The sequence below is a fragment of the Lycium barbarum genome, chromosome 10, assembly GCF_019175385.1.
Source record: "Lycium barbarum isolate Lr01 chromosome 10, ASM1917538v2, whole genome shotgun sequence".
NCBI lineage: Eukaryota > Viridiplantae > Streptophyta > Magnoliopsida > Solanales > Solanaceae > Lycium > Lycium barbarum.
Window position 1 is genome coordinate 5,895,535 of NC_083346.1, and position 25,532 is coordinate 5,921,066.

The following is a 25,532-nucleotide window of genomic DNA, read 5'->3' on the forward strand; positions in this document are numbered from 1 at the left end:
AATAATTTATTTTTTAAAGTAAATTGAAAAACTCACTAAAATTAGAAATTTTTTAAACCTCACACACCCCTAAAGAATATGAAAGGACACTACCTACCCATTAGGGATTTGTTCGGCCCATATTTGGGCTTAATACTGCGATTTGGCTTTTGGCCCAAACTATTCCCAGGCGAAAGCTAAGAAAGTCGCCACGAAAGGTTCATTACAAAAAAAAACAGACTTTATTGTGGCAACTTTAAGATCAAAAAGTCGCCACTAAAGGTTCATTACAAAAATATTAGACTTTTTTTAGTCGCCACTATAGATCGACGAAAAAAATTAATATTGAGCCTTCAAAAGATATCCAAAACATGTATAATATGTGTATAATTAGTATACGTTGATTGAGCCTTCATGAAACATCGTAAAACATGTATAATTGTGTATAATTAGTAAGTATACGTTGATTTTACATTTATTAAACAGAAATTATACGACAATGATACATTTTCTAAACACATACTGCAGGGATACTTATTCTATACAGTGATACAGTTTCGATACACATATGATAGATTTTTTTCTATAAAACAATGATACAATTTATATATATATATATATATATATATATATATATATATATATATATATGTTGTAATTAGTTGAAAAAGGCTAAAAATGAAATTATGTGAAAAAGGCTAAAAATTGTCTTTTAAGTTTCTTATGCCATCCGGTGTTAATAATTTGGGCCGGATAGCCATTTGTGTCCCTTTCCCAAGAATATATACCGTCAGTAGTGGAGTTATAAATTTTACGAAAGATATTCAAACTTTGAATAAGTTTTTTCTCGATGCGTGGGGCACATACGAAAATTTAATCAAACTAAGTAATATTTAGCTAAATCGTAAAGATTCTTGTGATAAAACTAATAATGTATAAATCAAAACTAACATAACGAAGTCAACAAAAGAAATATATTCATTATTCATTCGAGCCCGATTACCGCAAATCATACTTGATAAACTTCACTACCGAATATACTTTATAGAACATGTATGCCATGGACAAGTCAACGCAATATAGTCAACTATTTTCTTCTCTTTATAGTCATCTTATGGTCTGGGAAATTTTTCTTACTGATAGAACAATACAGTGAGATAAAGCAATAGTTAACTACAAACTAGTATCTTCTCTTGTTTTTTTTTTTTTTTTTTTATCTTTTTCCTTCTAATCACAAACAAAATTTGTGGGATGTATCATGTATCTTGTAAGTTGTGAAGGATAATACTTGAGAATTTAAGAGGTAGGTAACATATGTACCATAAATAACAATTAAAATATACCATAATAACAGAATAAAATAAGTGCACAAAACCTCTCTTTTATGAAGTAAGAATAAGTAGCAATTCAACCAAAAACAAAAAAAAACTAGGCCTTCAGTTCAATGTCATATTTAGCAATCAGTAATCACAGATGAAATCAAAAGAAATAAATAAACAAGTGATCATTGGCGAAAAACATATTAATTTTGATAAAAGCCAAAAAGGGAGAAGGAAGAGAGTAGAAACAGAGGTTTTCATAATTCATAATCTGATATGTACTGCGTATTCAAGCTTAGGAATTTATGAACAAAATGTAATATTTAATCTTCATAGAACAACAACATACCCAATGTAATCCCATAAGTGAGGTTTGGGGAGGGTAAGATGTACGCAGGGGCGGAGCCAGAACATTTGATAAGGGGGTTCAAGAAAAAGGGACCGGATGAAAAAGGGTTAAAAAAAGTGTTGTTACAGAAGATCAAACCCACAACCATGGGCTCAATAATAGGCAACTCAGCCACTGGGCTGAGTTCTCCAACATGTTAAGGAGATGCAACATTAATATTTATACATGAATCAAAAAATTGACCCCATATATAGTGCAATTTTCCGATGAAGGGGGTTCGATTGACACCCCTTGCACCCCTACAATTCCGCCCCTGGATGTACGCAAACCATACCTCTACCTTTATGGGATAGAGAGGCTGTTTCCGATAGACCCTCGGCTCAATGTAATTTTCCGACAAAGGGTGTTCACCTGACCACCCTCAGGACACTTTCTCTCCGCCCCTATATACAGTGGTACTACTGTAATATTTATGATACATACTTTTACCGTGTGGTATATTTCATTATGTACATACAAAAAACCGAGTTTTTAACTTATGAAAAGAGCAGCTTATTGAGTAACAAATTTTCAACCTCTCCTCGGGAAGTAAAAGTAATTTGCCATGTTGCTTCAGTCATGAGATAAATGTTCCTGACTAATGAAAAAGCATCCTCTTTGGTTGTCCAAAGCTATAACGATGAGCTAATCTTTTGACTTAAAGCCTCGAATTTGCTGCCATAATGATGATGACTGCTGTAATGAATTGATTAATTTTACGTCGATGTACTGTCAACCTACCACAATCGTCCAAAAAATTACTGCACACATTCACACAAATATCAAATTCATGAGTTCAGACAATTTCATGAAATAACATGTATATCCCAATGTATATTAAAATAAACCCACGTATATCACTGTTACATTTGTAGGAGACAACACCTACGACGTGCATATCATGTTGTATATCATATATATTAGTGTATATCACAGAGATTTTCATGAATATACATGAGATGGATGGATATACACGGGATGTACACTTACATACGTGTGGATACACATGTTCATGAATTGTCAGTGTAGATAGGCATGGATCTGGTATGAACTTGGGAGCCTAATAAGGGAGAGTCTAAGGTCCACTACAGGAAGAGTACTTCTAGGTTTTCCACGAATACATGAAGATATACATAAACATAGCTACCATAACCAGCAAAATTCGAACCAACTCCACAACAAATCTTCCAATTGAGCCAATTTCAGGTTTAGCTTCCCAAAGATGTTTCCAAACTATTGACAACAACAGCATTCGATTTAACAACATTTATCGAATTTCAAAGTTCAAACCCTCAATCTTCAGACTTCATTGATGGAGTTTTCAAACATTTGAACTTCCTACTCGTTGATGATGTATGCCTTTTGTACGACTGTGGATGATGAAGAACCATGCGCTTTGGTAGCCCTGTGGGTTGAATTAACGTATGTTTGAAGCCTGAACTTAGAACTTACACTACAAGAAAGTACACAAAATGACAATAGCTCTTTTGGCAACAAAAATAATATAGCTGGCAAAAGTCAATATTTGACAAAAACTTAGTTTTATTGTTGGCATATATGATGAATCTTTTAAAAATATATTTTTTTTTGGTTGCCAAACAAATTAATTCTGTTGCTGTAGTATTGACTATTGTTGCAAAAAGTACTTTTGGCAATAACAAAAAAGTTGTTGAACGTCGTTGCAATAACAATCGTTGGAAAAAGTTTATGCAACAACAAAAAAAATGTTGTTGCCAAATGCACTTTTTACAACAATAATCTATTTATGACAACAAAAATATTTTTATTGGCAAATGTCTTCTTTCCTATAGTAGTGTTGCCATTTGCCAATAATAAAAGATTTGATCATTTTATGCCAATTATTCACGTGGTAGGCCTATGTTAATTCCTCAATATCTTGTTCATCATTGGACTAATATAACCCAAAAGGCCCATGGTTCTTCAACGCATTTAGGATCTTAGAGATTGGACCCTATTGGAGAAATATGTATATACAAAACCAAACAAAGCTAAGTTGGAAATTTTACAAAACCTTGTAGTATTTTTTTTTTCTTTTCTTGGGAATCTGTTGGTACATTTCCTAGAAAAGTCTTTTAGAAAATAAAAAATTATATATGTGAATAGTACCCAAGGATGTGGCCTCCTATAGTAAATTAAGTGGGATCAAAGTTTGACTAGGTAATTTTTTTTATATATATCTAAACCTTTATAAACAGAGTCAATGGCGGACCGGGTGCTCAAGCATCCATTGATTCTGGAGCCAAACACTACTTTTATGTATAAAAAATTTACTGGTATTTTCGATTAAAAAGTAGTTGAAGACCTACAATATAAAAACTTTAGATTTTTCACTGAACAAAATTATCAAATGCATATGCTGGTGGAATATGGTAAAAGTGTCCGGTGACATAATTGAAGTGTTGAATACTAACTCAAACATCACCATTAAGTCATTCATTCCCTCATAACCCAAAAGGGATAAGTCACTTTGTCTTAGTATTAAATGAAATCCAAAGCCAAAAAGAACTTAGCTTTTGATGGGCCAGCCATATTTAGGGGGCTTTAAAGCATATCCTTCACAAAACAAAAGGTCCATATCATATTTTCTTTTCTTTTAGTATCATCATTAGATGCCCTTTTTACTCTTTTTTTCAATTTCTTAATCTTTTGACCTTAAATAGGTAATGCTTTGGAAGATTCTCAATAGAGTTTGAACTCTAATGCCTTTACTTTTTTGTTGCTTTCTTTTAGGATAAAGATTGTGTCTCCACTTAACTTTAAGTCTCTTTTCCAAAACCAACTTAAAGTGGCCTTAACTCACTTTTCTTAGTGGTGATGAAATAATGAACCCACACGCTTCTTCAGTTTTTTCTTGTTGTGCAAAAATTGTTGGATTTGGTCATTGAATATTTCAAAAAAATGGATGACTTTTTGGCTAAGTCATTAATTACTTGTGAAAAAATTGTTGGATTTGGACACCTACGGTTCACTTTACTTGGTTGTTTTTTCTAAGTTTCTCCACACTTCTTAAAAAGTTGATAGCCTTATTCAATTTTTGCACAATTTCTTATCTCTCACTAAATATATCAGTAGTCAGTAAATGAGCACTCCACTTACTGCAATGGTAATGCTAAATTTAGCAAGTCAACACTCAATAGTAGTTGTGTTAAATGCGAACTAAACTAGGCGGGTTAAAATGAGCTAAACAATGTGTTAAACATGTACAAAGATTATTTGGAATGAGTCAAGATGAGCTAAATGAGGGATCATAACCCAACACGTTCAATTTTTACCAAGTTTAAATTTCTCGTTTGCATATAATTTGGTTAATTACCAGCTTTAATATTTTTAAAATTTATACCAATATATGACACTCTTTTTAAGAATATTTTAACAATGTTTCTTCTGATGAATCACTTTGGATTACTTTAATTACTCCAAATCAGTCTAATTTTTGGATGGGATGAATTGGACAGCTCAAAATAGGCAGAATTATAAATGGATGAATTATTAAGCAGTCAAAACTTAAAGGGGTTAGATAAATCATATTTTCATGAACTAATTTTGATACTTCTATTCAACATTCATTATTAAGTGAGACATTTAATAAGAGATAAATAGTCGTATAAATTTGTTTAATTGGTTTTCTTAAGTTCACTCCCCTTTAAAGCTACGTAATCTTTTCTCTTAGGCATCAAATTTGCTGCCAAAAAAGAAGAGTAAAATTTTCAAAAAATTTATAGTAAAGCAGGCTGGTCTATATCATTAGTTACGAGCTTGACAGAACTCAATAATTTTTTGTTCAGAATTTATATTAATGTTCAAAATTATTATTCAAACACAATACATTATCCTGTCCTAAAATTTAAGACCAATAAACTTCAAGTTATTAATCAGCCTCTGTCCTAGAGAAGAGTAAACTCTATCCACTGGATGGATCAATCAAATTAACAAAAGTATTTGCTATTATTAGAGAATGTTGGTAATTTAGAGCATTTTAATATTATAAATTATGTTAAGGTGGCTCATGTTTAAGAACCACAATGTGTTGCATTTTTTATACACGTTAGTCGCCATATAAATGGCTAGAAGTGGTTTCATTTCTTACATTGAATATGGTTGAATGTGGTCATAATTTTCTTGTAACCCCAAAAGCATTATCTCCTACTAATTACCCCATTAAACCTCAAATAACTCATCCACTTTCTTGACATTTACTTGTGGAAGAAATCTTACACCTATATAAAGGATGTCTTCCTTCTTGTGTTGGGGTGAAAAAAAATAGATGAGGAGTGGATGAGAAATATTATGTTGCGTTTATATTTTGAGGTTGGTGTGTTGAGAAAGAGATAGTTGAGAGAAAGAAAAATATTCTAACTCTCCAACTTAGTCACTACAAAAGAGAGTAATTTTATGGTGAAGGAAGGTGTTCTTATAGTGGAGCTTTCGACTCTTCAACTAGTCCGGAGTTGTTTGAGTCACACGACGTTGATGGGCTGTTATATTTTGGAGGGCACAAGTTAGAGTTGTAATGCTGGACCGGTGAAGATTATGCTGCAGTGGGTTTGAATTTCCATAAAGAAAGCGAGATATCCGCGCCTCAGTCTGAAGAATATTTATTTATATTGTTGTTCATTTTATTTATATTTTCAACTGTAATAATTTGTGGTATATATTCACCAACAGAGAATATACCTTTTCCAGTTACTTATTGAATAGTATTACTTTATAAATAATAAAAATTGGCTCTAAAACACAACTAAATTAAGACATAGAAATGTAGTAGATGAGAAAATTTTGCACCAAAATACACACACATGTACTTATGGTAAAAGAATAGACAAGATTTTCAACTAAATTAACCCAAAAAAAAGAAGAAGGATTTTCACCTAATAAAGCTAAAGACAAGGACTTCTATTGAAAGTTGGATAGGATAATAACAATGCCAAAAAGGAAGGTTTATGACTAAGGACACAAACTTTATCTTTTTCAATGTCATAAAGAGAGATAATATATGTTATAAATAATATAAAAATGACACAAGTGAATATTGAAGAGTACGGTGTCCCTTAATTGCCATATAAGACATTCAACATTCAACTACTCCACAACCTTTTTGTCAATAGCGTACTTGTCACAACAAGAAAAAGAAAGTTGTTACAAGAATAATCAAAATATGTTTTTTCACTAATAATCAAGGAGTTGAATGTTAAAAGCTTAATTTATATTTCCCATGATCAAGAAATGAGCACAGCATATTTCACAATAGATCAATATTTTAAATCATGAATTTAAAACGGAGCGAAGATCATTAAAGCTTACAATCTAGTGATATCATTGAGAGTATCTTAAATAACAGGTGTAAATTCAATTCTTACTATCTCATTTTTCATTCCGTTTTCTTGACCTCCCAATATAACCATTAAGTATCGTTGATCGCGTAAGGGTGACTCATCTTGATGACGAATTTTACGATAATAAAAAATTAAAATTAATTATTCGATGTCTGCTTGTTTTCCCACTTTAAACTCTTAATGAACAACATGATCTTGACCTCGTTGTTATGCTAAATGATTATGTTATACTAGTTGTCTTTACAAGAGAGGAAGTCATAGTTGAAGCCATGGCCGGATTTATTGCCCATTTTATGGTGCATGTGAACCCATGATTTTCCCGTTGCCCATTTTATGGTGCATGTGAACCCATGATTTTCCCGTTGCCCATTTTATGGTGCATGTGAACCCATGATTTTCCCGTAAAGATAAGTATTTTATGTACATATTTTTTAGAAGGGAAAACGACAGGTTTAGTCCCTGAGTTATTACCTAATTCTGGTTTTGATCCTTGTGTTAATGGGCTATGCACATTTAACATTTCATTAAATAAAGTGTGTAATTTAGTCCTTTAACCTAATTTGAAGTTAACACCGTTAACTTTTTATTCTGTGGTTATCTCCTTCAATGGAAACAACTTACGTATAGTTGTGAAAGAGATGCAGTGTACTAGTTAAAAGTCTCAGAGTTTACATTTCATAAATTCCTTGTTGTTAACTTGGCTATGGCAATATAATCAATCAAGTCAAAGAATAAGGAAGAATTGTAATGTGCGAATTACTTTTTGTGCCAAAGTTCCACCGGACAGTAGCTTAATTACTAACAACATTCTTAAAACAAGACTAGTTTACTAGCAATGCATATTATGTGATATTATTGACAATATGCAATGTTAATATGCAATGTTGACTTTCTTTCATTTAGTACTACTAGGTGCATCATCTAAAATAGATCTGTGTTACAACTTACAATCTTCAATTACTGATTTTTACTATTGTGAAACACAACTACTAATTGGATTAGCTTTGAGAATATTCTTAATTAAGTTTGTTTAACAGTTTTGTTCGCCATGATATTATGTCTTTAGTGTAAGAGAGATGGAATTGAAAATGGGGGATAAACTCTAATAGGATACCGTAAAATGTGTTCCCGCGTAAGTGGTTAAGAAAAGAATTAAAAAGTTAACGGTGTTAACTTTAAGTTAGGTTAAAGGACTAAAATAGCACAATTTGTTTAATTAAAGGTTTACTATGCTTAGTCCACTAACACAAGGATCAAAATCAGAATTAGGCAATAACTTAGGGACTAAAACTGTTATTTTTCTTTTTTACAATTGATCTAATATTATTTATTGGCCCCATGCTCTAGAAATACTAAATGGTGGACCATGTTGACTGCTGAGTTATTTATCCAAAGAAATAGATATTAATTTCTGCTCGATACTTTCTTTTTTAAGTTGTGCATCTATGTTTTTCTTCTTTAATTGAAGCAAAAAAATCTCTTCAAAATGTGGTTTCAGAGCCTTATAACATTCGAATCAACAAATGTGTATATCAATTACAATTTACAACAATAACTTAATAAATGAAGTCATAGTGTCATAATTTTTTTTGAATGTTTCAGCCCATTCTCAATAGCACCCTTATTACAAAATTATTTTCACACACACATATATATACAATTAATAAATTGAATGAAATTGCCCAATAATGCAAAGCAATGATTTAAGAAGACCCGTAATTATGGAAAGAAAAAAGGAGTAAATTATGATAACAACAGGACAGAGAGTTCAGAGTTGTTGGGATTCTGATTGGGCATGTCATGTCTGTTACCCAAAAGAAAAAAAGAAAAAACAAATTGGTTACAGCCTCACATTACCTCATATTAGTCAACCCTTAGTAGAAAAGGCATCTATATGATGTTAAGGCCTAGGAAATATTCCTCCTTTGAAAGTTCAGTGGATCTTTTATTCTTTTGCATATATATATATATATATATATATTAGATGTCCCTACTAAAGTTCATAACATGTATTTTTTTGGCTTAAGAGATCTCACGTATTTGTTTTCGAGTTATGCCATCATCGAGTTTAAAATTATGTGTAGCATGTGAATTTGTCTTATGCTTTATAAAGTTCTTCACTTTCATCTCTCATTCTAATGTGAGATTCGTTTAAGACATCACGTGCAATCCCTTCTCCAGAAGATTGTCAACATAACTCGTTCACTCTTTCTCAATGACCCACCCTCGTCGGTCCATCCTCCATCATGGGTGACATGCACATAAGAGGTAAAATTGTTCAGGGGAGTCTAATCACAATAAATACTTACTTTCATTGGGGTTTCACATTAAATTATATATTAACTTATCAAGATTATGTGGTTTAATGTGGTAAGAATGCATATTATTTAGTAACATACCTTAATAGTAGAATTTATGTGTAAACATATAATATGCAGTATCATGTGGATACATTTTGGCTTCTACAACCCCTCCCCCCTCCCCCTTTTTAGGTGTATTATTATTTTTACATAATATTTGATCGTATTTTGTGTTAACACCAATCAGTCAATTTAACTATCACGACCCCGAATTAAAATGAGAACACTAATAAGTATTTTTTATAATGATTTATAAGTATTTTTTTTTCCGCTTAAGCACTGAGTTTACAAGTCATAAATCTTTTTTAATCTGAAACTTTTTGAAAGCATAGGATGACATATAGTAATATGATAGTACCGAAGTATTAATTAGAAATTAGTATGGTCGTTGACACGTGATTGAATTGGTTGTTCTTGATAACAAATTGAAGTACTTTTATTATTTTGATCCAATGGAAAATCTGTGGAGCACAATAATTGCAGGAGAAAAAATAAACTTTAGTTTGATGGGATGGTACTTGAAAATACACTTAAATGGTACAAAATTATGAAAGGTCCCCCAATCCATAAATATGAAAATGACATACGCACGGAGCTAGGGACCAAAGGCATTGATTGTGGTATATATTTTGGACACCGTCTCCCCTCATTTTGCACAAATAACTAATAACTTTATTCACTAAAATTTAAATAAATGATAAAAAATCACATATATTTTTGTTTCCGATGATATTATGTTGTGCACGCTTCAGTTGACATGCTTGAGCTTTCGGGAGATATGGAATTTATCCTTAGGCCAAGAGTTTATTTGTTATCAAATTAGTACTTTATCCTTTTAGAGATAGTAATACTGATTGCACTATTAAGTAACCATACATCCATGTGGAAATGACTTCTTTACTCTATAGTCTTGTCATAACACCAAAGCAATTGCTTTATTAGTTGTATATAAATAAATAAGATTAATAAATGCCGTAACCCATACGTACTAGAACTTGTCTCGCAGCATAAGTTATAATTTTTAAATTTTTTTACGCTTTATGTTTCAATGGGATGATCTAATAAACCGGTGATTACGTTTAATTAATAAAAATGGAAACGTGAAGGAGATAGAAAGAATAAGTGTTTACTTTACTTAGCTAAAGTATTTAGAGTTTTCCAGATATGTTAATTAAGAAAAACATTTAATGAACTGTCGAAACAGCTAATTATTGACACCGAATAATCTGTCCAACAATATTTACTCCTGCAAATCCTGGCTGAAAAAGAAGCGATAAACATGCGTCTCTCATATTCCTTATTTTTTAATTTGTTTGCGTTAGTTTGACCGGGTGCAAAGTTTAAAAAAAATAAAAAAGGCTTTTGAAATTTATGATCATAAACTAAAAATATGTATAATATATCAAAAGGGTAAAAATCATTTTAGTCCTCCAACTTTACTTTAAATATCAAAGACCTCCTCCAACATTGAACAATCGACATTTTCATCCTCTTATCTCAACCTATTCAGCCATTGACCGGTAACTTTATATTATTTGACCGATCATCAAAGGGGTAAAAGGGAATTTCACTTATTTTTTTTTATTATTAGTGAGTACCCTAATTAATAATATAAAAAAATTCACAGTTTCCTCCGTTAATTAATTCTAACGCTTTCTGCTGTCTTCAATTTTTCTCCATAGCCAGAGCAGTTCTTCATATTTCCGAAGAGCCTTTCAAACCCTTGTAACCTTCATATTTCTAGAGATAATTGTTTATCAGAGTTTGAAAGGTTCTCTGAAAATACGAAGAACTGCTTAGGTTATGGAGAAAAATTGAAGACAGCAAAAAGTGTTAGAATTAATTAACGGAGGAAACTATGTAAAATTTATATATTATTAATTAGGGTACTAACTAATTAATTAAAAATATAAGCGAAATTCCCTTTTAACCCTTTGATGACAGTCAAATAATATAAAATTACCGGTCAATGTACGGAAGTTGAGATAAGGGGATGAAAATGTCGATTGTTCAATGTTGGGGGAGGTCTTTGATTTTTAAAGTAAAGTTGGAGGACTAAAATGATTTTTACCCTATATCAAAATGTCCTTTGGTCTTTTGATCTTAAACATGCCATGTAGGATGTTGAAATTAAAAAGTTGCCAAATAGAAAAGAGACATTCTTTTTTAAACATCTAAAAAGAAAAATAAGATTAACAAATTGAAATGGGGAAATAGTACTACTGCTAAAAGTTATGCTTCAATCTTGATTCATTCTGGAATTATGAGTTTGAAAATGATTTTGAAGCCAAGCCTTTCTTGGCATAATGAGGTTTAGGGATCGATATGATGATTGGTTTATGTAGGACGATCAACCTACTATGGGCACTTATAAGGCTATAAGGATTAGTGTATGAGACCGCACTCAGCAAACAGACGCATGTGACTCACCCTTTACCTTGGAAGAGAAAGGAAAAGCATAGCATGTCACAAGCACGACGTTTGGTGTTCTACCGCGAAAAGAATGCCTGCGAGTCGAGTTTTTAGAGATGCGGGCCACCAATTCAGCAGTTGATGAGAAGGCCCTATGGAGTAAGATATCTATCATAGTCAATCCATTGATTCAATGGGTCCAAATTTTATTATTTGTAGTAATTTATTGAATTCGTGAACGTTATTTTATAAGAAGATTGACCTTGAAAATGAGTGGTCTTGAACTTTTGACCTTGCTTGCTTCATGTGTAAAACTTTAAGTTTAACAAATTTCGACTTTTTACTCTGAGATTTACCTATGGGATAAGTGGGGTCAAAAGTCCAATACCACTAATTTTCAAGGTCATTGGCTGTAATTTATAGATTTGGACTAAAATTATTGTGTTTGGATGAAGCCATATCAATTACAGTCCTAAACAAATTGGAATACGACTATATTTATTTTGGAGATTCGTTAGCAATTGACAAATTTTACGTTAATTGCCAGCCTATCGCAATCCGCTTCCTTAACTCGGATTAATTGTCGATAATGTGCGCAAGCGCATATGGAGTTACTTTAGACTAGGGCTGGGCATAAATACCGAAAATCGAAAAAGCGAACCGAACCGAACCGAAACTTCAACAAACCGAACCGAACCAAACTAATTTGGTTCGGTATTTGGTGTCCACCCTAAAAAAATCGAAACCAAAATAGCCGAACCGAAGTTTGATAAAACCGAATCGAAAAACTGAACGCGTACCAAAATTTAATACATTACCTAAAAAAAAAAAAAGTCTTGGCCCATTAAATTTACAGCAAAAAAAAACCCAATTGTAATAAGTCCTCTTTTGCATTTGTATCCCTAATTTTCCACTTCAATTGAGAAAATCAAATATCCTTAACAAAGAAAGGTAACTAGGATGTGTCTTTAGGATTAATGTATGTCCTTTATGTGTTTTCTTAATTATTCTTACGGTATGTATATAACACCTAGGAATCCTATATCATGATTATAGTTTTCTGTTCTTGTGTATCCTGTTTGTTTGATTTTGATTTCAATTTATCAGTTTTATGTTTTATTGCTTTTGAGAATATGAATTAGTGTCAATGGAATCTCTTCTAATATTATATAAAAAAAAACGAATTGAAAAAACCGAAACCGAGCCGAACCGAACTTTAAAAAACCGAAACCGAAAGAACCGAACTAGTTTGGTTCGGTGTTCGGTGTCCACCTTCAAAAAACCGAACGCCCACCCCTACTTTAGACTCCAAGAAGTAAAATACCCTAACTTTTTCCACTTGTACTTACACTCCTATAAACCACCTTATGCTCTTTTCACATAAAATGCATAGCAGCATAATTAGGTGTTTTGGTTGCCTAATTCTATGTGTTTTGTTCTACATTCACTAACATAGCTGTGGAGGGTGTGACAAACAATAGAAGCATTAAACACCACAACAATAATCTAGGAATCCAAAGCTGCTAAGTTTCCCTTTTTTAACAAATCAATAAATTTGGTATCCCTCCATCCCAAATTATCTGTTAGTAAATGAAATTTACACACTCGAACTTTAAGCACTGGAACACATGATAAAGTATTCCTATCAGAAACTTCCGATTTAAAATTTTGGAAAAACTTTTGTGCTTGTTCTCAAGTACCCATTGCGTAGATAAGTTAACAAATTAAAATATGTCACGTCATACAATTATGGGCATTAACCTCAACAAGTCGTAAAACCTCAGGTTTGTTCCTAATTGACGATGAAGTGAATAATTACGAGAGGAGGCATATTTTATGTGATTAACTTACATACGTAATGACAGCTTGAGAATACGCGCAAAAAACTTTTCTAATATATGAGGGGGCAGTGTCTAATAGAAAAACTTTATCATGTGTTCAGGTGCTTATAGTTCGATTGTGTAAATCAAATTTAAGTGGTTATCAATTTGGTGTGCCTAATTTATAAGTATGTTAGACACCATATACCAATATAACACCCATTTTAATATAGAGGCAGAACCATGATTTGAAGTTTATTAATTCTGAAATCATCACAAAATTCATAGCTCATTTTAGTTACTCATTCGCAATTAAATATTTGATAGAATTTTTACTACAAATATAGAGGTGTAAACAAAAGTTACTGGATTCTTTAGAATCCGTTTCTAATACCGTAGCTCCTCCCTGATTGCATGTTTAGAAAAGGAAAAAAGAAAAGAAGGAAAATTAATTAGAACCCGTAAAGACATATGAGAACTAAACAAGCATTTCACTGTTTTGGATGATTAATCTACCTCGTCAGAACTAAGGAAAAGAAGTTGCACAAATTAGACATTATAGTTTAAAAGTATGCTGACGAATTAACTCAAAATGCTCCAACCATCTTGTTTGGAAACTTTGGAATAATTATTTCATAATATATAGAAAAAAATTACTATTATAAAAATAACCTCGTGTGCTGGTGATGATGGAGTTGACGAAAAACAAAAACAAGACTACATAATAATGTAAAAATAATTTCGTGCCCATGATCAAGTAAGCCAATGTATATAAAGGATTCTTTCGAAAGGGCCACTTATTAATGGAAAAAATGTGAAAATAATATTCATATGATTAAGTGTACTTCTCATAATAATTTTAATGAATAATAACCCCACTCTCACCTCCCCTAGGTATATTCATAGTCCTATTTGTTGTAGTAGTATAGACATGCACATGTTCTGTGTATAATATATGTTCGTGTATAGGTGTATTAAGGAGATAGGAATATTAGATAGAAATTTTTGGTTAACGAATCTCTAAAATACTTCAATAAAAATGACAAAAATTGAAAAATCATCGGTAGAAAATAAGAAAATAAACATACTCAGGGAGAAAAAGGTCATACACTGAGACAACTTCTCAAAACGACTTTCATCTGGGCACTAAATTGCAAAACAATTTTTTTTTATAAATCCCAGGTTTGGACTCTAAGATTTTTTAAAAAAAAAATATCGAAAGCATTTATAACGTTATAAGATTGATGAAACTTTTCCAAAAAAGCACTATTTAAAAAAAATTAATTCTTTCAAAAAAATATCCAATCCAATCATTTTCTTTTCAAAACCAAACCAAAAATCAAATTCAAATACCACAAAAGAGTTGCTAACACTTTCTGTAAAGAAGATTTTTAAAATCTATTTACCTGAATATTCCACCTGCCAATGCAAGTGGATTTTAAAGACATTCATTCTGAAAAGGATTAAACAAAACAAAAAGAAAAAGAAGTAGCTAACGGTAAAAATAAAATACAAGTACATATTTCAATGTATATATTAGATTCCTTTTAAACAGCTAGTCAAAATTTTGGCTTTATGCACGTTAGAAATTCAACGACAGATTTAATTAATCGTTTGTTGATTAATTCGTGCCAAGATCAACGCCTACTCGTTTTCATTTTCTAATTTTAAAGTTTGTTTAATTTGACTCTTTGCCCGTCTAAGTGGACTTTCTCCACCTACTTTCAACGTCCTAATTTCTTCATTTTTATTTCATTGTTAAATTTAGAGGGAGACTTTTACAGTGTTATATTTAACTATTGGTTTAACTCATATCTATAGAGAGTGTAAATGTTTGTTTTCCAAAAACTAGTATAATTCAAGATGATAAAGTATATTGTTAACTTGACTTATTTTCTAAGTTTATTAGATAGTCATTGTTAGTTACAACTAAGCAAATCATTTCTCACAAGAGAATATAAAATTACAAGAAAGATTTGATTAAAACAACTATAAAAAAAGGCAGTCCAGAAGGAATAAATAAAAATTATGTTTATTGAGTGCAATTTTTAAATCAAGAAAGACTAGACATAAGGAATTAATCTAAATCAAAGTTTCAACAATGAAAGATCGTGCATATCTTAAGCCCTTAAATCGGGATGGCTGCAGGGTCAGAGCAGTATGTTAGTTATGGATTTTCCATAATCTAGAATTGTACATAAATTTTAAATTCTGACTCCGTATATGATGATTGAAACTGATAAATGACAACTGATAGTCCAGGTTTGTGTGACACTCATGCTCAAAAATGTTTGTCTACTTTTCCCAAATTGAATGTGATCGTACTAATAAACTGATCAGAGCTGAATATAAGCATTACACAGTAAATACACACAACTGATCAGCAAATGAAATAACCAAATCATATGTTGAGAACTGAGCCAAGTGGCGTGCAAGTCACACAAGGTTGTACTGAGTTGTAACATGATGAACTAAACACTCACTTGCCTCCTTAAACACTTAAAACACAAAAATACACTATCAGTCAGTTTATCAAACACATAAAATATGAACTTTATCGAAATTCATTTATTTAATTAACATTTACTCACCTTAAGCTCTCTTGTAATCTAAACTTTTTGAGCATTCAACAATGCGCAGTCTACAATTACTATTATTAAAATTATCAATGCTCAATGTAACTATTTCAATTCTTCAAAAGTAAACTAAATGTTAAATCACAATTTATCTAATTTCCCAATCAAGATGAATTTCTATCTTAAGTTTTTGTTTTTCCTGTCATTCTAGTTCATTTTATCTTATCAAACTAAGTAGAATAATAGAAATTATCAACAAAAATTAATTTCACCAACGAAATATACTTTTTTCTTCATCTAATATTTATAATTCATTTTGTGACCTGACTAATCTTTATTTGTAACAAGAACACTGGGGTCAGCAGACACTCGAAATTGCTAAGCGGGATCGCATCTCTGTTTCGTCTTTCAAGTACTTGAAACTTTTGTATTCGAAGGTGTGGGTTCTCATGTTTCTTGAGATGAAAAAATTAATTTTTTTCCATCTGTCTTAATTTTGATAGATAGAACACCACTCCCTTCGGCTCAAATTATTTGTTGTTTTTGTGGTTTACAAGCTCCTTGAGAAATATTAATTAAGAGGACAATTTGACTAACTTAACTTTTATTTATGTTTAAGTTATAATATCTCTCTACTAAATGTTTACTCTATTTTTGTGTCATCTCCATTAATAACAAAATTCTACCAAGGGTAAAATGAAGAAAAAATAATTAATTGTGCCTTAAACTTCCAAAACGATAATAAATAATTTGAGACAACTATTTTTATTAAAGACGATAAATAATCTAAGATAACTATTTTTAATAACTACAATAAATAATTTGAGACGGAAGGAGTACCATTTTAAGAAAAAAATTAAAAATTTATTTTGGACCATAAATTTCAAAACTTGTTTTACTTTTTTAAACTCCCTATCTAATCGAATATAATGTCAAATAAGACGGGAGAGGTATTTATTTCAAGGTCCAATTAAATCTTAGTATTTGCACCACATAAACAAATCCTCCAATAAGTTCCCGGAATCCTACTCTTTCAATCGCCGTCCACTTTACACTGCTCACACTTCTATAACAGTATAAGAAAAAAAAAACCATGCCAAAAATCATATACAAAGAAAAACAAAATAACAGAATATTTTGATCATCACAGTTCACAAAATTCCCTCAATCTCACAAGTCACAACAGCTTACCTGTCTCCCTACCCCCTACGCCCTCACCCCTACCATATATATAATACTCCATGTATCCATAGGTCTGTGTATACAAATTTTTCCGGTGAGTAAAAAAGTAATGGCAGACGACGTCATTCCAAAAACATTTCGAGCTTTAGTAGAATCAGCCGAAAAAAAATACGCGCGTGTACGTGACTTGCCGGCATATGGAGTTGCTAAAACAAGTAACCATTATTTCCACAAAGTATTTAAAGCGTATATGAAGTTATGGAAATATCAACAAGAGCATAGAGTCAAGTTGATTGATTGTGGTTTACAAAGATGGGAGATCGGTGAGATCGCTTCACGGATCGGTCAACTTTATTTTAGTCAATATATGAGGACTAGTGAAATTAGGTTTTTACTTGAATCCTGTATTTTCTATGAAGCTATTCTGAATAGAAAGTATTTCGAAGGTTCTAGAAAGGATAGGATGGTGAGGTTTAAAGAGTTGAGGTTTTATGCTAGGTTTTTAATGGTTTGCTTGATTTTGAACCGGGTTGAAATGGTGAAGTTGCTTGTTGAGCAGTTTAAAGCTATTGTTGATGACAGTAAAGCTGCTTTTCCGGTACTAATTTCGTTCTCTTTGTTAATTTTCAAGCTCATCTTTGACAACAATCTGCTTTTTTTTTTTTTTAATATGTATTTAAGGCCTCGGATTAAAATTTAACTTTAGGTCATTTTCTGGTGCTTGCTATGTTTGATGAACTTTGAGAAAATATCTAAATTGTTAGGTTTCAGTCATTGTTGTTTCTTGTAACAATAATTTGGTTTTTTTTTCCTTATACTTAAGGTCTGGGATTAAAATTTAGTTTTAGGCTATTTTTCTGGTGCTTGCTTGCTATTTTTGATGAACTCTGAGAAATTATTTAAGTTGTTAGGTTTCAGTCATTGCTATTTCTTGTAACAATAATTTGGTTTTTTTTCCCCTATACTTAAGGTCTCAGGATTAAAATTTAGTTTTAGGCTATTTTTCTGGTGCTTGCTTGCTATTTTTGATGAACTCTGAGAAATTATTTAAGTTGTTAGGTTTCAGTCATTGCTATTTCTAAATTTTGTCTCCAATTTTATGGAAATGAAGCTTAAATTAAGAATAATTTGTCAATCGTATGAGATCACTTTACGGATCGGTCAACTTTACTTTAGTCAATGTATGAGGACTAGTGAAATTAGGTTTCTATGAAGCGATTTTGAAGGTTCTGGAAATGATAGGATGGTCAGGCTTAAGGAGTTGAGGTTTTATGCTAGGTTTTTAATGGTTTCCTTGATTTTGAACGAGTTTTGAAATGGTGAAGCTGTTAGTTGAGCAGTTTAAAGCTATCGTTGAGGACAGTAAAGCTGCTTTTCCGGTCTCTATTTCCTTTTAAGCTCATTTGTACGAACAATTTGCAGTTTTTTTTTTTTTGGGGTGGGGGGGGGGGGGGGGATAAAATTGAAGTAATCGTTTGGTGCTTGTTATTTTTGGGTCTTGGATGGATGAACTTTGAGTAAATATTTAAATCATAGGTTTTTCATTGCTATTTCTAAATTTGTCACTAATTTTGTGGAAATGAAGCTTAAATTAATAAGATTATACAGTAATTTAGCTGTCAGATTGAGGAATTAACATGAAACGTCAACATATTTGTTAATTTTGTTTCTATTTTTGTGGCTTTGAAGCTCATTTGTAACAACTTGCAGTTTTTTTGGTAAAATAGAAGTAATTGTTAGATTTAAGTCATTGCTATTTCTAAATTTTGTCTCCAATTTTGTGGAACTGAAGCTTAAATTAAGAAGAATTGTCATTTGTATGATAAAAATCCAGTAATTCAACTGTTAAATTGAGGAATTAACATGATATTTTAACATGTTTTAGTTGATGACAGTAAAACTGCTTTTCCCGTACTGCTTCCTTTTTTTTGGGTTAATTTTGTTTCCATTTTTGTGGCTTTGAAGCTCGTTTGTAACAACAACTTGCAGTTTTTCTTTTGGGTAAAATGGAGGTAATTGTTTTGATGCTTGCTATTTTTCGTTCACGGATGGATGAACTTTGAGCACATATTTAGTTTGTTAGGTTTCAGTCATTGCTATTTCTTAATGTGTCTTCAATTTTATGGAAATGAAGCTTAACTTAAGAAGAATTTGTTATTTGTATGATAGACATATAGTAGTTTAGCTGTTAGATTGAGGAATTAACATTATTTTGTTTCCATTTTTGTGGATTTGAACCTCATTTGTAACAACTACTTGCAGTTTTTTGGGGTAAAATGGAAGTAATTGTTTTGGTGCTTGCTATTTTTCGTTCTCGGATGAATGAACTTTGAGTACATATTTAAATTGTTAGGTTTAAGTCACCACTATTTCTAAAATTTGTCTCCAATCATGTGGTACTAATACCTTTTTTTTTTTTTTTTTGTAACTTTGTTTCCATTTTTGTGGCCTTGAAGCTCATTTGTAACAAATACTTGGATTTTTTCTTTTTGTTGTAAAATGGAAGTAATTGTTTTGGTGCTGCTGTTTATCGCTCTCGGATGGATGAGCTTTGAGTAAATATTTAAATCGTTAGGTTTCAGTTAGTGCTATTTCTAGATTTTGTCTTCAATTTTATGGAAATGAAGCTTAAGAAGAACTGTTATTTGTATGATAGACATATAGTAGTTTAGCTGTTACATTGAAGAATTGACATGAAATTTAACAGATTTCAGTTGATTTTTAAGTCACCTTTGGTCAAACTGTTTGGAAGTCTATCAATTAAAAGGAATTTGTCAGATGTAGGGTAAAAGGTAAAATCCACAAATTTAGCTGTTAGATTGAGGAATTAACATGACTTTTTTTAGCATTTTTCAGTAGATCACTTAAGTTAGCTTCGTTCCAACTGTTTGGAAAGTGAGAATCCATCTTTACCTCTAGCAAATTATGTGCCTCACTAATAGCGCTTTTTACCACAAGCCAAATTTCTGGCATTTAAACTTTCTAGTGTCACTTGAGCTATTGAGACATGTAATATGGATTCTCTAGGCTAAGCTTTGTCATGTATTATTGGTTGAAGTGATTGGAACTTGTGACAATTGAGTCACATAGTATGGCTTCTCTGGACTCAGCTCTGTCAGGTAGTATACTTTTGGTTGTAGTGATGGAGACTTGTCTTTTTAGTTCATAGTAAAGAATGGTCATTCTCTTAAAAAATGGAGAAAGGTTTCAGCTGAGATGACATTTTTACTGGTTAATATACCACGAGTTCTTCCAGAGTTGAGCTGGGATAAGACTTTCTTTAACTAAGAAAAGGATTAAAAAAAAAAAAAAAAAAAAAAAAAGAGATGGAGGAAATTTTGTTGTTGGTGCCTTTGTTGTCTTACTTCAAGGTGTTCAGACCTAAAGCTTTGACCATTCCACACTATATTATGATGGCGTCGTCTGAAAAATGGTTTTAATTTTACCGTAGTTGCCAAAGTGCTAATTGCCCCTTTACTTTGTACTCTGAAAGGAACACATAAGGATGTATAACAAAATGCATACACACTTCAAGCCGTTTTGAATATTTAACTTGCATTCTGCACCTATGCATGTGAATAAGGTTAACATTATGAATGTGGGGGAGGTGCACTGGGGATGGTGAACCTTGCAAAGCATTCCATGACTTTGTTCACTCTCTTTCTTTTGCCTTTTATATGGTGTCATGGAATGCTCTCTTTGTTTTGTTCCGTCTCTTTCTTTTGCCTTTTATATATGGATATGTACACATAGACGTAGCTGTTATAATATACATTTTAAGAGAGACACATTAAGAAGTTTGATTGAGTTGTATGCTATATCATTAATGGTAGTGGTCGTCACTCCAAAATCAAAAAGGAAGTATGTCTGAGGAAATATTTAACTTACTCCTAATGAAAGAAGTGTCACATATTAATATATTATGCAAGAGTTTCTGCATATTATCTTCAAAAGGCTCCAACTGTGGATGCAGTTTTTGTTACGCCCGTCGACATCTCAGCAAAGATGTTTTGCAATGGTTACTGAGTACATAGGAGATGATTCTCGTACTTTAATTTCTGGAACTAGTTGTTCTAGCACCTCTTCTTTTCATATCCAAATGCAAATCTGGTAGATTAGTTGCTTTGAAGTTGAAGTTACTTTGATTGTGCTTGAAGCACAATTACATTTTCCAATTGCTTTTAACCAATGAAGTGATGCTTCAGCCACTTTAGTCCTGTACTACTATTTATGTTTCAACAGAAATTCTGTACTTCTTTCCATAAGATGAACCATAGTAATACTTTCACAGGGTACTAACTTCAAAGAGTGGAGACTGGTGGTGCAAGAAATTGTTAGATTCACAAGAGCTGATTCTCCATCTCCTGATGCCAGGCCTTTGCGATATTGTGCTCTCTACGATTCACATCCATCATCTCATCCATATGTGGCTCGCTTCCATGCTAAGAAGGTGCTAAAGTTTCGAGATGCACTGTTGACGAGTTATCACAAAAATGAGGTATTGACAACATCCAATTACCTCAGTGTTAAGTTGTGCTCAGTTTTGTTGCACAATTAACCGATACTCATTCTTATTTCAGGCCAAATTTGCAGAATTAACCCTGGACACTTTCAGAATGCTGCAATGCTTGGAATGGGAACCCAGTGGATCTTTCTATCATAGAAGTCCAGTTGAACCACGAGAAAATGGTGCAGTGACCGACCAATCTATAACTTCTGGACTGATAGATATTAACTTGGCTGCTGAGATGATGGATCCAGCTTTGCCTCCAAATCCCAAGAAGGCTGTTCTTTATCGTCCTTCTGTTCCACTGTTGATATCTGTGAGTTCCGTTATGTTTACTCTGTGTTTCCGTTTGGATTAATCCATAGTTAAGGAGTCCGATACTGAAATATGAAGGAAAGGGGAATGTAGAAAATAATCTTGCTGGTTGATTTGTTGGTTTAAGTTATTTGGTTCCCTTTCTTGGGAACTGATTGGACAACTAAATGCTGAAGCACCTTATACTATGCAAAACGTGGAAAGTAGAATTTGAAATCTCGCTCTTGTTGCTTATGTTGCCCACTGAATGTTGCCTGAGTGCTCGATGTTAATAATGATTTCTTTGCACCTGTCCACATGATAGCTATTTAGATTAATCTATTTTAAGATTGAACCTTGCCAAGTGCCCATAACTGCTTCGATTATGGAATAATATCTGATCTGAGTGATTGCTTCTGACTCTCCTAGTGTGTATCCTTATTCAGTCGTTTTGTTCTGGCACCCCCAGGTCGTCGCCACGATGTGTGAGGAGCTCCCTCCAGAGAGTGTGGTATTAATATATATTTCTGCATCAGGTTAGCCACTTTAATTTATTTTTTTTCCTAACCGAAACATCAGGTTAGCTATTTAATCAGTGAAATTCAGCTCTAGATATGCTCCTTGTGGCTGAAATCTCAATCCTGTGGTGTATTTCCAGGAAATACAATTCAGAGTACCACCTCTCACTCAGAAAGCTCTTCAAGTTCTAAAAAATCTTCGAAGGGCAGTGCTCTTTCTCGTACGTCGTATGAACAAAAGAGTGCTTTGCATGAAAATTATAGTAACACTAATGGAGATACGGGTCAATATTTCGAGAATTGTTTGTGCTTAGGTCCTAGCAGGAGTGGAGGTACACTATCAGAACATATTTTATGTGCAGTTAATAAAATGGTTCATGATTGTCTCATACTATTCTAAATCTAACTGCATAAGTTTTACCAATTGGGATCTTGCAGGTTCAAATAACCTCTATCCAGGCGATCTAATTCCTTTCACACGAAAACCTCTCTTCGCAATAATTGATAGTGACAAAAGCGATGCATTCAAGGCAGGTTTGTTTGTGTCTAACTCATTGAATCATGATGATCTATCCCTGAGTAAGACACAGATTCCAAAGCGTGTTTGGATTCTGCTTGTTGTCTAGAAACTGTGTAATGCTTTTGAGAGAAAATGACGAGATATTTTGGTGACGTCTAGTGAGTATGAGATGCAATTTGCAGATGATGCGAGAAAAAAACTTGGCATTATCACAGCTTCTTATGGATATTAATCTGGCATATTTTTCCAAACAAAACACAGTAAGCGTATGATTGGATAGTCTCAAATTAGAGGATCCATCATTCCATTTTCTGGCCTTCTAAAGCTCCGTATTTTATGAAACTGTGGAGTGTTTGTCCAGTAAAAATCTACCTTATTCTCATTTGCTTCCTTGGGAATAAGTGGAATACAAGTGTAGGTTGCTTCGGTGGTAAACATCTGTTATAGATAGTCATTCTTCGGTGCTTTAGTTGTTTCCCAGAGAATCCGTACCTGAGCTACACTCATCTAAGATTCCCAAATGCCTACATGTCTTGAGACCTTTAAATGGTTGTACTGTCTTCATTGTTCTGATCGAGTCCTTACTGTGCTTGATAACATGTTGGACTTCTGAATGTCCAAAATTACGTGTTTTTTGTTCTTGATCACGTTTGTTGAATTATGTGAAGTGGCTCATATTGAAGTGGTCAATTGTTGAAGAAGGGACAGTTTGATTTTTCCAAATCTATAATTGCTGTTATTCCACCTCATTAAGTACTTTAAAGCTACTCAAAATCAATTGCTTTTTTTTTCCTCATCTGTTTGGGTGGTTGGAAAATTACTGTTGTAAATATTGTACTTCACGTACGATTTATTGTATTGCAAGTTCAATTTCAAGTTATTATCTTTGAGGAGGACTATTTCTTTGCTGATACATCGCCCATTGCTCTTCAGGTTCTACATGGGGCAGAAAGAGGAGAAAAAAGTGCTTTATTTCTCTCTCCTCTGAGGCCATCATTCAAGAACCCAGACACTGATGTAACACAAACTGGAAGTCAGTTCACTTTATTCTTGGCTGCCCCCTTACAGGCTTTCTGCCAGTTGGTTGGCCTTGTCTCATCTGATAAGGATATGGTAAATGGACAGCAATGCTAATTGCTTTGCCGAGCAGTTGTATGTTGTTCTAACTTTCACATTATTGCTCTCCAGGATTGTTATGATGAGGCTGATGACATCATCTCCACTGCATTTGCGGAGTGGGAGGTGATCCTCTGTACGTTGACTAGCCTAGATTTGGTTTGGGCTCAAGTTTTATCTGACCCTTTTCTACGACGGCTTATTCTCAGGTAAGCATTTTCTGTTTCAACCAATCTCTAGTTATTACTCAGTTACAAGTTGTCGCAGTAGCCTACTTGGATGTTAACAACATGCTTTATTTCTCCTGTGCAGATTCATATTCTGCCGTGCTGTGCTTGGCCTATTTTGCTTGCACGAACGTGGCGATGAGTATTTGCCTGTTTGTCTCCCGAAGCTTCCTGATACATTCTCACCGAACTCTGAAACTGTCCAACCAGCTATCAGACGACTTGCAAAGCTTCTAAAAGTTGGAGATTGTTTTCGATTTTGAATAATCATAAATGTCTGTTCATCAGACATGTGAAATATGTGATGCTCCCTTTATGATGTAAAGAGATCCAGAAACTTACCAGTCAGCATTTCGATAAAGAAAGACACCCTAGTAACCAAAGTGCTGATTGGAAGTACAAACTCATTCTTTTAGGTGATCGGTTTACTTAGTTTATAGCAATATCTTCTCATTTCATGTGTAGAAATTGGGGGTTTTCTTTATTATTTAGTCGTTGATAGGGAGCATATAGTTGGTGAAATTGTCTGCTGCTGATAGAAGAGTCACCCTGAGTTTTTTGTGTCATGTATTTTTGTTTCTACAGGAATTAGTGCTAATTTGTTCATATGTATCCTGTATTATAGAAGCTGGCAGTTGAATTCTTTAATTATTAGTTGAGCAATTTCTCTTCCTTTTTGTGTTCTAAATTTACTCTGTATTACACAAGCTGACACTTTTTACCATGCTTGTAAAACAGATGCGTTATCTTTCTTTGGTAGTTTGAGCTTATTGCACTAAAAAATATGCTACTAATAGCAATTACAATGAACAAAAGGACTTTTTAGCATAAGTGTAGAAATGGTGGTTGGTGGGATAAGAATAATAGCCCTGAGATATTACAATTAATGCATATTATTTAGTCCCAAGATTTGTTACATCTATCTTCTATATTGCACTTTGATGTCTCCTTTTTTAAGTT

General features: G+C 32.7%; 1 protein-coding gene across 2 annotated transcripts; it reads left to right on the top strand.

Moving 5' to 3' along the window:
* The first annotated feature begins 17,168 nt into the window (after positions 1-17,168).
* LOC132615110 (uncharacterized) lies at positions 17,169-25,244 on the top strand. Of its 2 annotated transcripts, XM_060329665.1 has the most exons (9): positions 17,170-17,988; positions 21,682-21,888; positions 21,971-22,213; positions 22,661-22,727; positions 22,850-23,041; positions 23,148-23,239; positions 24,163-24,342; positions 24,418-24,554; positions 24,658-25,244. In XM_060329665.1, the coding sequence occupies exons 1-9, from the start codon at positions 17,500-17,502 to the stop codon at positions 24,833-24,835; spliced, it is 1,785 nt and encodes a 594-aa protein (XP_060185648.1). In that variant the 5' UTR covers positions 17,170-17,499; the 3' UTR covers positions 24,836-25,244. The 2 variants fall into 2 exon arrangements, 1 of the variants encoding a protein (XP_060185648.1); XR_009572551.1 differs by lacking the exon at positions 24,658-25,244 and having other exon boundaries at positions 17,169-17,988; positions 23,148-23,243.
* The last annotated feature ends 288 nt before the right edge of the window (positions 25,245-25,532 follow it).

What these genes read in the sequence shown, in the direction of transcription:
- LOC132615110 (XM_060329665.1), top strand. Translation starts at nt 17,500, where the DNA reads ATGGCAGACGACGTCATTCCAAAAACATTTCGAGCTTTAGTAGAATCA. An exon ending in TCTCATCTGATAAGGATATG is followed by an intron (nt 24,343 to 24,417) that starts GTAAATGGACAG and finishes ATTGCTCTCCAG; the next exon opens with GATTGTTATGATGAGGCTGA. An exon ending in CTACGACGGCTTATTCTCAG is followed by an intron (nt 24,555 to 24,657) that starts GTAAGCATTTTC and finishes TCTCCTGTGCAG; the next exon opens with ATTCATATTCTGCCGTGCTG.